At 37.5% G+C, this 14352-nt stretch overlaps 1 protein-coding gene across 1 annotated transcript in view; it reads right to left on the reverse strand.

Moving 5' to 3' along the window:
* The window catches only part of LOC114648777 (cohesin subunit SA-2-like), a 152512-nt gene that overhangs the window by 20389 nt on the left and 117771 nt on the right, over positions 1-14352 (reverse strand). Inside the window, exons 21-30 of the mRNA XM_051924767.1 lie at positions 12056-12143; positions 9437-9517; positions 9220-9312; positions 8469-8640; positions 8235-8383; positions 5300-5401; positions 5052-5200; positions 4628-4756; positions 4284-4435; positions 3993-4158 (exon numbers count right to left, since the gene is read on the reverse strand). Coding sequence (XP_051780727.1) covers positions 3993-4158; positions 4284-4435; positions 4628-4756; positions 5052-5200; positions 5300-5401; positions 8235-8383; positions 8469-8640; positions 9220-9312; positions 9437-9517; positions 12056-12143 — 1281 coding nt within the window. The remainder of the gene's footprint in view (positions 1-3992; positions 4159-4283; positions 4436-4627; positions 4757-5051; positions 5201-5299; positions 5402-8234; positions 8384-8468; positions 8641-9219; positions 9313-9436; positions 9518-12055; positions 12144-14352) is intronic.

The raw sequence follows: 14352 nt of genomic DNA on the forward strand, positions 1-14352 counted from the left end.
AATATGTTCATAGTACATGTTTAATTATTCTATCCTTCACGCCAGCCCCAGTGAAGCATACAGTGCGAGGCAGGAACAATCGTGAGCGGAGTGCCAGAGCCTTGCTAGCGTAGTAACACAGTGTCCTTTAATTATTAACAATATAGATTATTTAAATGAAGTTAGTTTTATCTGTATAATAAACATATTTTGCTGCATTTCATCTTAAAAATGATATCGTCATCATATGTAAATACGCGCTTTATAAAGTGGCTCAGGTTGTGCAATATTATAACTGTAGTGCAAGTTTACAGTGAGGTGATTGGACTTATAAGTACGAACAGTTCTACAAGGAGCACTTGATGGACTGATCGAGTGCGTTTAGAGCTCTTGAGATGAAACTCTTTTTGAACCGCGAGGTCCGTACAGGAAAGGTTTGAAGAGTTTCCTTTGTGAGAAGCAGTTCAAATACGAAGCATGGCTGAGGCAGCGTGTGCTTGATACTGTATACCGATAATTCTCTTTCCAATCAGCTGCTCCGAGTGGTGCAGTGAGAGTAATATGGAAAAAAGATGATCTTCTGTGGCAACCCCTAACGGGAGCAGCTGAAAGAAGAAGGTGCACTGAGAGTAACAACATTAAAGCAGTTATGGTATTTGGAATAGTTTGACCATTCTGTGGACCATTATAGTGTTACAGGTTAATTACAATCAAATGCATTAAACTAATAAGCAATATGCGGTTAATTTCAGTGTATTTATAAAGCCGCGTCAGGGACGTGGATCTGAAAAAGACAGATAAACCACACAGGAACAGTAGCACTGCTTTGACACTGGGTGCCGCCAGTCTGCAAAACCGAGCGGAGAACTTGCGTACGCCAGGGTATGAGGTACCGTGGAAATGTGCGTGGCTTTACGCCAAGTTTAGGTTTTACACATCGTGATTTGAACGTGGAAACATTCTTACGCAACATTTCTGTGCGTACGCACCGTTTATACATGAGGCCCCTGGTCTATCTGTGGTCCAATTGGAAATGACAATTACAAAGGGTGCGTTAGCTTAAATGGTAGAGAGCTGACATTTAACATGTGAGAGGCAGCAGGACAGATTTTTCCTACCCACTCCTGGTGACATAGTGGTTAACACTTTTGACTCATGAATCCAGCTTTCTGGGTTTTAGTCCTGTGCCTGGATATTCTCTGTGTAGTCAATGCATGCTTTTCTTATATCGACATTTGTTTTCCCTCTCACAAACCCAAAGATGTGTGTGTAGGTTAACTAGCAGCCTCAAACTGTCCCTTTTGTACGAGTATGGTTTATGTTCACAAGTTAGCTCTGTAATGGACTGGTGTCATATCCAGAGCTATTTCCTTCACCAACCCTAGTGATGTCAGGGAAGGTTCCAACACCTTCAACCATGCCGGTTTGAGAATTACTTAGTGACATATTTGAAACCTATAGCTCTCGTCCCCGGCCTCTTCCTCAAATTTACAACCAATGTGCAGAGAAAACCCAGCGTTCGCCGCTACTTCTGACGTTAATTGTACCACATTGCCTTCATGACCAGCACGGATACATCAAGTAATAACCAGACTTGCCACACACACACACACACACACACACACACACACACAAGTGAGCAACAGAGCAAAATTGTGCAGCAAGTCTGTAAAGTAAGTAAGGGAAACAATAACATTAACTGTAAAGCAATTGGCCAGAGAGTGAAAGAATGCCAAAAGTTAATCATATTCTTTCATTGTCTACTGTGATGTAAATAAGGAAATAATAAACACATACTTTTTTTTTAAACCCATAACAAAGAGAAGAGCACAAAGTGAACTGTCACACTACTGCTTCAATACAGGTTACAAATGAAAGGAATCATAGTTACAAGCAGCACTATGATAACAACAAAGGGAAATCATTATGAAATACTGGAAGAACTTTTTTAAGCTGATTAAATACAGAGGATATTTCATAAAGCAGTGTTGACTGCTGTACTGGGGATGCATGCAGAGGGCATCAAAAAGTGATTTTAAACATCTTAAAAATTATCCCTTGTTTTCAGGCAAAACTAATTTAGGATTGAAATTGTGAGAAAGCACTATAACATTAGACTGTTTACTATGAAAGTCAGCCTGCAAGACCTAGAAAGCCGATGGAGGGCATAGTCATTTAATGAAATGTACAACTTAGAAACAAAAATGTACACTAATGCAGCAGGTAACTCTTTTCAATGGTCAGGACTTACTACCATTGAGAAAATGACTTGAAATACTCAGCAGCTTGTTGATTGCATGTGATGACTTGAATATTCTGACAATTCTCCTGTCAAATATTTTCAAACATTCACCATTTTGGATTGGACATTAACTTTTTAAAATCAGAGGGCCATACTCTATTACAAATAGATCTTGTCTTATGAAATCACAGAAAGGGCACAAGAGGAAGACCAAAAAAAATAAGATGCTCAGCCTTTAACCAATATGGCTCCCAAGAGAAAATGGCACCTTCCTCTCTGGTATGTTGGTAGTTGTGAAAATGATCTTCACTATAACCATTAAAGACTGCAGGATGTTAACATGCGTTTTCAGGTCTAAATATAATTTTTACCAACATGATGACCTACTTAATGGTCCCAGTGTAACAAAGTTTAATGCTGTTGTATACACAGACCACAGGCTGTGGTCAACTAAAGGTGCACGACACTGTAAATGGCATACTGCTCCTCAGAATAACCCTGAAAATCGCACTGATGTTTTTGACAGAGAAATTAATTGTTGGGGTTTAAATTATGCCTGAAAAGAAAATTTGAGAATATTAATGCAGTATTTCCAGTTAATTTTTGAGAATGTATTTTGTGTAGTTTGGGGAAAAAAAAAATACACACTAACATGACAATCTTTTTTTTTTTTTTTTTTATATTTCTCTTCAACGATGCTTATTGTGTTTATATTGTGATAGAAGAATGCTATGCACTTCTGCACAACAAAACTTTACAAAAAAAGTAAACCACTGCTGTAAAACGTTGCAGGTAACCCTCCACCTTCTACACAAAGCTGGGCTACCAGAAAGTGTACCTGGACTACCATTTGCATTTATAATTTGTCCACGCCGCAATATAATTGGCAATGGCAGTGTTAGCTCTATTTAATATATTATTAATTCTTGATGTTTTGAATGGATAGTTTAGATTATGTTTTACCATTTTGCAATGAACATATACCATAAGATTAATTTAAACAAGAATTCAGGAAGATGTTTAAAAAAAATCCCTTTGAACCTTTCTCGAGGGTTTTATTCGTCATTGAGGAGAAGTTTCACAAACTTTAAATCCACAACACTGCGCTAAGCTTTGTCTATATCTTGTTAAGGGGGGAATTAATATATGATGCTGAAGAGATTAAGCACATATTTATTAGCAATATGTTAAGCAGCACAACTAAATGAAGAGTACTTATTTTTCTTATAGAAAAATATATATATAAAAACATGGTACACGGCACACACTTATTGTTTTTAGGCATTTGTGGGCATGGGGGCAACACAAAGTGCCCAGAGGAGACAAAGGGTGGTGGATTAATCCATACGAAAAACACTACTAAAGCATACAAAAGTAATGACAACTACTTTTAAATCATGGTACACTTTTAGTCCCTCTAAGACAACAGGCAGATGATCAATCACCAATCCATTTCAATTGGATTAGGATTTTATGGCACACGAGAAACATTCTATGTCCCCCCCCCCCCCCCCATCTAAATATTTAAAAACACAAGCAGTTCCAATAATTAGAGGCCTATGTCATTCCAAATATTATTTAATACTGGACTGATGCATGGTAGCACAGGAATGTTTTATCAAAGAACTGCTGTTTTTCTAATAAAAATCTAAACTTGATACACAACATATTTCAAATACTTCATATGGGGTAACTATGTTAGCACAAAAACCGAGCCTTGCTTACTTGCTATATTCTACACTTTTACTTAATTTTTTTTTTTTTCAAATACCTGTTAACAAAATCCTTCAGTGAATCATTGTCCGAAGCTTCCAAGACACTTCTTGCCTTATTTCGATGTGCTGGTCTAGACAGAGTAGAAACATGCAGAGGGACTGGTTCCTTGTCGGTCAGATTGCTGCTCTCTAACTGTGTCACATCTTCAGCTGGATTGGACGCTGAATTTAAATAAAGTACTTTCTCATTATGTTTAAGTTACATTTGCTAATCTGCTAAAAGGTTATCAAGAATACCAAGTACAGTATACATCAGAGATTGCCCAGCCCTAATCACCCCCTCTCACTCTCTGCCTGTGTTTTTCTGTGTTTTCTAGCTGGAACAGACGTTGGGTGGTGGGATCTTTTGCCCTTTTCAACCAGAAGAGTCTTCCGGTAAATGGTCAATGATGGAGAGGATGTCTGCTGTAGCCCAATCACTTTATCCAAATACTTCAACCTACAGTATAGAAGAAGAGGAGAACAAAAGAAATCTTGTAATGTCACTCACCATGTTATAGAAAACAAAGAGGGAGGTGTTTAGGTCTCATCAACTGTCAAACAAACTGGTGGCCAGGTGTATAGCACTAGTTTACATTTTATACATGAAATGTGGTGGGCAGGGATTTTTGAAGTTTTTCAATATACTTACAGCATTTTTTTATCTTGTTTCAGCAGCTTGGATGAGAACTCACTCATAATCTCAAGGAAGGCAATATTCAGTGGTGGATATTGAGGCCCTTTGGGATTTGGATGTCTTAATGCAAAGTTGAGGCCCTCCCTAAAAACAAGAGAGTTTTAAACAAAAATAATGCACGGTTTGACTAATCTCATAATCAGTATTTTTCATCATCTTCAAAGAAGGGCTTCCTTCATACATGCTGTGGAATTTATTGGGCAAATGTGGACAAACACTGTTGTACAATTATAAATTAGTCACATGGAATACAGTGTCGAAAGTCCTTCCCTCATGCATTACTGCATTCTAGATGACTAGGCAACAGCTCTTGTGCGTGAAGTTGTTTTGTTGTTGTAATCTTTTCTTTCAAATCTGACATGCAGTTTTAGAAACAGACCTGTGCAAAGTGAAAACTTGCTCCCGGACTCGAATCAGGTAAATTCCAAATGTGCGTGCCAGATGTTGAGCCAGTTCCTTGATCTCATTGAATTCCTGCATACTGGTTATGTCTTGTACTTCCAAGTCCATACTCAGCTCTGAGAATAACTGGACAACGATGATGAAATGAAGAGAAAAATTTGTTAAAGTTACTGGTGGGGTGTGCCGAGGTAGGAGGGGTGTAGTTGAAGTACAATGTGTGCTCACCTGCTGCAAACTCAGACATATAGTTTTGGCATACTGTATCCTGCCAATCTCTTGGGCCCTGCTCATGAGCTTCTTTATAATGTCTCCATAATCAGCATGAAACTGAAACATAACCATTAAATAAAATCAAAATCAATTAAGAAAACAGAAATAGTACTTGCTCCTGCAGCAACAAAGAATATACATCCATTCTCTAATACTCAAATTTAAGTTCATTCATGACGTTTAGCTGCAGATATTCACCCCAACCAATTTCATTTGCAGTTTTAATTGATCTCACTGTTTAAGTAACGTTTTATCCTTTTATTTTGTATTCAGAAAAGCGCTGCCGTTTCAGATCTACGTTTATAACAAATTAGGATTAAATGCTTGGATTAAATAAAAACTGTTTCATCATTTATTGTTAATTCACTATGTTCTGTTAAGTTTGCTCTCTTAACTGAATTTGAATACTGACAATTGATGACCCACACAGCGAACAGAGGTGCACTGATGATGCTGAATGCTAAAGGACTACAGCTACTTCAGCGTTATCCACTTCTATTCTTACTAGCAAATAATGGCTAAAATAATCTGAGCATTACCAAAAAACAAAATAAAAAGAATGAGTGCATCCATGTCTAGGAAATATAATTGCTTACTTCATCTAGTAATCCTTTAGCATAACCATTTTTTATTTTCTGGAGTAAATAAAGAATACACAAACTGGGAAATGACAGCTTGCTTAATTAATGGAGGAATTATATTAAAAGACAAATTAGTTGGAACAAAAAACCTACAACTACTGGAAGGGTCTCAGGACTAAATTTGAAAGCCCCTGCTCATTCAGACAGATTATTTTATATCTTCTGAGGTGCTAACAACTGTTGAGGAATAATTTTATCATTTACAAAAATGCTGAAAGAGAACACTTTGGTAAACCTTTATTGTATCCAAAGTGCTTGGCGTTTTGAAACGTTGTAAAACTACTAATGCCATTGATATCTAAAATGTAATTATCACTCATCTAAATCTGTTTTTCCCTTGGTGAAACTAGAGCAGTTAGAAACAAGGACAAATACCACAAGGCACTGTCGATCACTTCAAGACGACCTTAGGTGGAGGATGTCACAACAACTCAGCAGCTGAAACGGCTCCTCTCCAACTCTGACTGTGTTACGGCCACTTGTAACACTAAAGTGAATCACAACTGGGTGGTTGAAAAACATGGATTTAGGAAAACTGTTTCAGCACAGTACACAATTACGTACATGGCAACGCAGTGGGGCAATGGTAAGCATTGCTGCCTCACAGATCTAAATTTGATGGCTGGAACCTATTTATATTCTGATTGGAATTTGCTTGTTCTTCCTGTTTGTGCATGGGTTTTCCGCTCAAATCTCAAAGGACATGAAGGTTGGGTTAACTGGGAATTATAAACTGGCCCTGCATTAGTCTGAAAGTGGGTATGTGCATGTATGTGCGTGGGACCTGTGATGGACTGGCACAGAATCTAAGCTGGTTCCTGCTTTACACCTAATGCTGCCAGGATAAACTCCTGCAACCCATAATCCCAAATTGGATTAAGCAGATAAAATGTTATGGTAAATAATTCATTTGTCAATGAATTTTCACATTATAACCATAACAGTGTCATGTGTTACATCAAATTTTGAACGAACTCTTTTTATTAAGAGATTACTAACAGACAATTTGTGATGTATTATATGTGGACATTAGCAGTAATTTTACTATTCATTTTATAATTAAAATAATAAACATTCTTTTTTTTTTTTTTGCATGGTGGCACAGTGGTAGCACTGCTACCCTGTATAAAGGATACCAGGGTTACCATCCAGGGTTCTCTCTGCGTGGAGTTTGCATGTTCTACGCATGACTGTGTGGGGTTTCCTCCCTCTGTCCAAAGACATGCAGGTTAGGTACACTGGACCTTGTATGTGTTTGGTGTGTGTGTTTGCCCTGTGATAGCCAGGGCTTGTTCCTGCCTTGCACCCATGCTAACTGGGATAGGTTCCAATCCTCCCCAGCCCCCCATGTGATCCTGATCTGGATTAAGCAGGTTAGAAAATGAAATGACATTTTCTTTTTAAAAAAAAAAACATTTTTACGGAGAAACAATCATTTTGTAGGACTAGCATCAATCGTTTCAACATATCTAAAAAGTGTCAGGCTGGTTATTGCATGGGTCACTGATGAGTTCAATAGCATTCCAAAGTGAATATGTTGCTTGACTTAAGTGCAGCTTTTGAAACTAGCAACCAAACCATTTTTTAAACACAGACTTTAATGCTGAATTGTGTTTTCAGGTGCTGTTTAGTTCCTCTTTATTAAATATTTTCAACACTTCTTACTACAAGCTACTTTCTATAGAGCTCAAAATCATAATGTTCACTTTTCATCTGTACAAGAATGACAATCATTAGTAAACCTAATGTTTCCCCATTGTATGTTTATTCAACTTCAGTGAGTTAAAACACTGGATAAACTACTTGTTTTTACTGAAGGAAAACATGTAAATTAAATTAGTCAGTGGAAGTTCTGCAGACAGTTACAAAATACTGGCAGTGTAGCACATGGATTATTATTTTCACAGAATTAGCACACAGTATGCAGTTTTCTTTTACATAAATGTATTGTTTAGTACTTCCATTACTGCAGTTATCCGAAAGTTCTATGTTCCTGCTTAGGAAATGTAGTAAATTAAGGAGCCTTTCTGGTTATGCACCATATTAAAATTTCATGTTAGTAAGTGGCCTGATCACTTTATTCAAGCAGAACTGAAAACTATAATGTTTTATGTAATTTCTTGTTGCGGTATGATACAAGAACAAACTGAATTTTATAATGTAATTATACATTAATGAATTAAAAACTCAACTGGCCCACACATCAAGCCCATGTTTTTTTCCCAGTACTTCCCACAATATGTTAGTACCTTCACAAAATACTTGAGAACATCAGTAGCAGCACTGAGATCCAGAACATTATAGAGGATAAGTTTGCAATAACTGGCTAAGAGGCGCCTGCGCTTGTGAAGGTGCTCTATCTTCTCCAGCTGTCCACAATTATCCCTTTCCTCAGCATCTAAGAAAAAGATAAGACCATGAAAGTAAGCCATATAAATGAGTTCCTGGCAGAATTAAGTTAACACAGTATGGAAATATCTTGCCTTCACTATCTTCTGTCTCTTTATCCATAAAAACGTAATCTACCACAAAGCCAGCTAATTCTGCCCGGAGAGCTACAGATGGTTGGTACACTAATGGCTTCAAGTGGTCCCGGCCATTCTCCACAATATTAGAATTAAAGTATACAAGGAGGTCACATATTATGATAAAGGCCTATAATGAAAAATAAAGACAAAGTATTAGATTAGATCCCTTATAGGCCAGTGACAAACACTGCCTCCATCCAATACCTTGGATAATTGAGACAGGATAGAAGACCCAAAAAGGACTGAAATACAATACAGACTAAAATGGTTAAGAATGCTATGGGTACAATACAAGATAGCTTTCCCACTATGTTAACTGTATGGAGGTCTGGAGATTATTGACAAGAGTTTACATTTTGCTAATGCTGCCAAGCTCTCCTAGTAAACTCGGGTGTAAAAGGTGGTTAGCAAATGGCATAGGTTGACTAGTAAATTTGGATTTCCACAAAGTCTCCAAAGCCTTGCATTGGCAGGATGTCAGCAGGATAGTGGATTTCTTCCAAAAAAAAAAAAAAAAAATTGTGTGTGGGAATGTGTGTGTGTAGGGGGGTTTCCGGGGGGCGGTGGGGTTAGGTTTGGAACAAAGAGCAGCAGACACAAAGATGCAGACAGCAGGTATAAAGGAAAGCCAGCAGTATAAACCTATAAAATACCAGAACTTCTGTTAAAATGTCCTTCAATAAAAGATCACTTTCCAGTGGATTACCTGTTCCCTTATGTCTGCCATAAAAGAAGTGAGGCATTCTTGACAGATGACACACAGCAGTCTGACGTGCCTCTTCAAAAGAATCAGCTGCTCCTAGCAAGGTAAGCAATTAAAAATAAATAAGGATTAATCCTCAAGATTGCATTCTGCAATTAGTTTTTACCCAATGTTTAACTTCTAAACTTAATCATCAGGTGAATATCAGAGATCAGCCTACCTTGTTAGGAGTGGAGTTGGAGATGTTATAAAACTCCCACAGGATATGCAGAAATGAGCAGGATAGAGCTGGCAGCATGATCTGAAAATAGACAGACCAACACTACCACAAAATGTATAATTTCTAATAAAAGAAAATGGCAAACTTACCCTATAATCCACCTGAAACATGATTTTCCCTTAATGCCTCTGGATAGTCCTGTATATTTTCACTAGATGACCAGGAAAAAATTGGAATTATTACATAAGGTGTTTTCTGCTACGATAGAATGTTTGAGATAAGCATGTAGTTTGTTTTTAGTAGAAAACCAGGTGGACCTTCCTATCTGCTATGTACGATATAGCAGGCACTGCCCATTCTTCCAGGGTTTAGTGGCACAAAAGGCCTATGAAGACAGCAGATTTAACAGACCTCTAGCTGCACAAAACCTTCCAATTTAGATTCCCAAGCTACATTCCAGAAAGTCGCTGAACTCTTCATACTAGGATCTGCCTGTAGTTAACCTGATAACAAAAGTGTAAATCAGAGATGAACTGACATCTTTTTCTGAGGCCCTCCCTCCAGGAAAAGAATGTGAAATTAGACTCCAGGCAAGACAACCACCCAAGGGATGACAACCAGAATCGACAAAATAACTCTCCTATTAAAAGACACTGAATCTGTAACTGAAAGTGACTTTAATCCAATCAGGAGAAGATTCGTCATCCCTTTATAAACTAGTTGTACCCTACAGGGTTATTATGGAATGGCAAGTTAATAGAAGTTTAGGAATTCTCTCAGGACACACTCACTGAAATCCTGAAGGGATTCAGAGAAAACTCTGGGATTCTCCCCAGGGGCACTCTGTGCACATTTTCCAAAATGTCACTTTAAAATCCTTCTCTCAGAAACTAACAAGCTGTGAGCCGCTCTCTCCCTGGTGAGCTAGAAAAGTGGCCCATTCTTCCCTTTTGTGGACATGGAAGCTGAGATCCAGTGTGCAATAAGCACTATCTGCTGAGGAGTAGCCATTATTTCAAGAAGGGAACAGCAGCATCTAAAGTCTTGTGCTAGAAACATTGATGCTTTTCTCCATGAAGTTGCAGAGAAGACAGCAGAAGGCAAGCAGGGAAGTCAAAGCATGCCAGACAAAGAATCATGGAGCAAAAGGAAAGAATGCACTCCAATGTACGAAGAATCCTCTATTTGAACATGGATCAATAAAAAAGTAACAACTCCACACAACAATGGACATCATCCATAAAGGCTTTCTATTATAAAACTATTTGTATTAAGATAAATAAGAACTCTAATTAACCAACAGCTTACACGTTTGTCTGTCTAGTCTGTCTGCATCCAGTCTTATATATTAATGTATGTATGCATTTATCATACTTGTGTAATCCTTATATTTAGAAATAAATTGCACCACTGTGTTGCTTAAAATGAGTGTGCCTCAGTTAACTTGATATATGCAAGTCTACAGGCTTCAGAACCGCTTCCCACAACAGAGAAAGGTAAGGTAAACAAAGTAGGAGCCTTACCAAAGTATTTGGCCAGTTACCTGTATTGTAGATGCTAAGACTGATGATTAATTAATCACACAATTCCTACATCTTCACTCCTTTCTTTGAACTCCGCTCCATATTAGACAAAGGACTAAAAATTGTTTTCTTTGCTGAGCTAAACTAAAGCTAATATGCAGACAGCAAACCTATTAAAGTTATGTTAAAGTAACTATAAAGATAAGGAATCAAAATGCAAACACTGTATTGTGGCCACCAGGGAGCGCTCCAGCTCCCCAAACACCCGACACAGCAGATACAGGCACAAGTCCAGCAACACAACGCTTTTATTAATGCGTGGGAAATGCTTTCCTTTGTTTCCCACCTATAGCATAGTACACAACTACAATAAAAGCACAGTTTTCTTCTTTCTTCTGTCTATGTCTCTCAGTCCTTCCACCTCCATTCCTCCTCAGGCAAGTTTCATCCTCTTCTGACCGACTCTGGCTCTCTGAGGAAATTGAGGCAGTCCCTTTTATGCTGTACCTGGCAGCACTTCAGGTGGCCCATCAGCATTATCTGAAAGTACTCCCTGGTATGGTGAAACCCAAAGTAGGCCTCTACAGCAACCCCTGGTGGCCCCCACAGAACCCAATAGGGCTGTGCCAAACTCCAACTCCCATGGAACCCTGCGGGAATCCAATGAGTCGCTGCAACTCAGGGGGTCTGCCATCTAGCGCTCCGGAGAGCAGTGTCTTGTGCACATTTGCTCCCCCAGTCATTCCAATATGTTAGCCTCCCGGCTGGGAAAGCACCCCAGCCATCTGTAACAGTGTATATTACATGGTAATTTTTTACATTCAATAAGTAGGCATTATATAACACTGTCTTAGTAGCATATTGTTCTTTGTTATTTGAGATAAGTATTGTATTTGTGATAAACATACTAAGTTCCGACATTTTCAATGAACGTGCACTTTGTAAATAGGAATCTAATTTGAATTGAGGTTCAGTCCTGAAAGAAAGTAAAGCGAGATCTTTCCCCAAACACCTCATTAATTAATGGCTTTGAGACAATTATTAATATAAATTTTCACACATTACACCCACAATAAGAAGTGAAATCTCACATTACCTCTTCTGGAGCATCTCCTGTTTTTAAGCTCTTGGTAAGAAGATTACAGCAGTGCTCAAACATATCCAAATGAGTCAGGTCTTTAGCACTAAAACAAAAGTATTTGAGAAACATCAATTAGGTAAACAAAAAACATCCACTAATAATTTTCACTTTTAAAAATCTGTCCATGCCATGATTCTTAACGCAAGGTGAATATATCTCCAATAGAGAAGTGACAAGAAATCCATAATCATTACAGATCATTTTCAAGATTTATGCACACACCGCAAAACAGGAGAAAAATACAGCTCCCCTTAACAACTCTGAAATGAAATACTAAAAAAGTGTCAATATTAATTCATTAAGCGTATTAACAAACATTTGGGCAGTAAACTGTGTCATGGTGGCTAGCCATGTTGCCTCACAGTTACACAATCTTGGGTTCAAATGCCACACCTGCTAATTTTCCGTGTGGGTTTCCTTTTAGATACTCCAGTCTTTGTCCCACATTTCCAAATATGGGTTGGGTTAATTGCAGATTCCAAACTAGCCCAGAGTAAGTGAAAATAAGTGCATGAATTGGCCTTGTAATGAACTTTCATCCAGGGCTGCAGGGACTTTTATTCCTAAATTGGATTGTGTTGGCTTAAAAATGTTATAACACTATCATTTTGCATATGGAAGGGGGCACTCATTACTGCATCACATGACAAATTACAATGTGCTTCATTGGACAATCAAAAACGAGACTACTAAATTTGACTCAAATATCTTTGTTACATCAATTTTTAAAGAAAAAAAAGCTAAACATACTATATGATTCAGTTCTAAATTGCATCAACACAATACAAAACTCATAAAACATTATCAAAAGAGCTGAAAAATAAGGAATTGCTAGAAGCTTGGGACCACATAACCAAGAATATGCAGTTTATGAAGAGAAACTGAAACATATTACATCATTCAATACTTTTGCAAACCTGACTATTTAACAACAGCATTAACAAGTGCTGGAGCATACTCTGGCAGCATCAGGTACAAGGCATGACAAGTCAAAGAAATGGCACTTGTACTCATTCATACAAAACTAATTTATGTGAAGAACAAGAAGAAGCAACATTACCAAACTATATTGCACTTTAAAGCAGTTCTGTATTTATGTAGTAATTAGTATAATTAATACTTGTATTTTAACTGAGATTTGGTCACAGCATTCTGTGCCTGCACTCAGTGAAGAGTGCAATACAAAAAAAAAACATTTATAACAACAATACAACTTAAGTTAGACAAGGAAACAATGAGAAACAATTAAAAAGGCGTTGTAATGCACCAGGGAAGAATTCAATAATTATATTAAATCACCAATATATATATATTTTTTACTATTATTATTCATGTTAAAACTGCATCCTCACTCACACCACTCAAGTCTAAAAATGGGTGAATGTTTATCCCCACAGTATCTTAACCAGTGTTTTGCCATATACCAATAATACAGTAATAGTTCTTTACATTTATATAGCACTTTTCTCACTACAGACCTACAGAACTCTACTATCAAAGAAAATTGTCTGTACATATTCAAGTCTAAAAACACTAGGCGACATTTTTGACAACCGGGAGCTACTCATGTTCAAAACACTACATTAAACATTTTCTGTCCCTTCTACTTCTTTCTTTTTTCTACCTTCAACTCTGATTCAGTCCAAAGGACATGAGCTGTTCTGTAATCTTCTTCGCTGTCACATCATCCACCATTTCTTCCAAAAAAACAATTTCCACACTTTGCACTATTCACAATAAAGCTTCATACTTTTCCATCTCTGTCTGTACCAACTGTCCCCTTGATCTTCCCTATGTTATTTCCATTACCAAGGAAAAATATGTAAGAATATACAGTGGTGTGCAATAGTATTCAACCCCCTTGAAAGTCATAATTATTTCCTCATGACAAAAGATCTGTACACATTATTACCCATTCAGTATTTTAATGTGAACCCTTATGCTATAACAATACATTTCCAAAGTCAAAAATACATTTTCCGTAGATATTTAAACTCAAGAAGAAAAACTCAAAACATTACTGTTTGCATAATTATTCAAGCCCTACACATTAATACTTTGCCGAGAACCTTTTAGCTGCAATAACAGCCTTAATTCTTCTGGAGTAAGTATGTACCAGTTTTGCACATTGTTCCCTATTGTTCTTGGCTAGATAGATCCTCTAGGTAGGTGGGATGGCGCTTCTGGACAGCAATTTTCATACAGTGCCACAGATTCTCAATAGGATTAAGATCAGGGCTTTGACTAGGCTA

Source organism: Erpetoichthys calabaricus, chromosome 3 (genome assembly GCF_900747795.2).
Source record: "Erpetoichthys calabaricus chromosome 3, fErpCal1.3, whole genome shotgun sequence".
Lineage (NCBI taxonomy): Eukaryota > Metazoa > Chordata > Cladistia > Polypteriformes > Polypteridae > Erpetoichthys > Erpetoichthys calabaricus.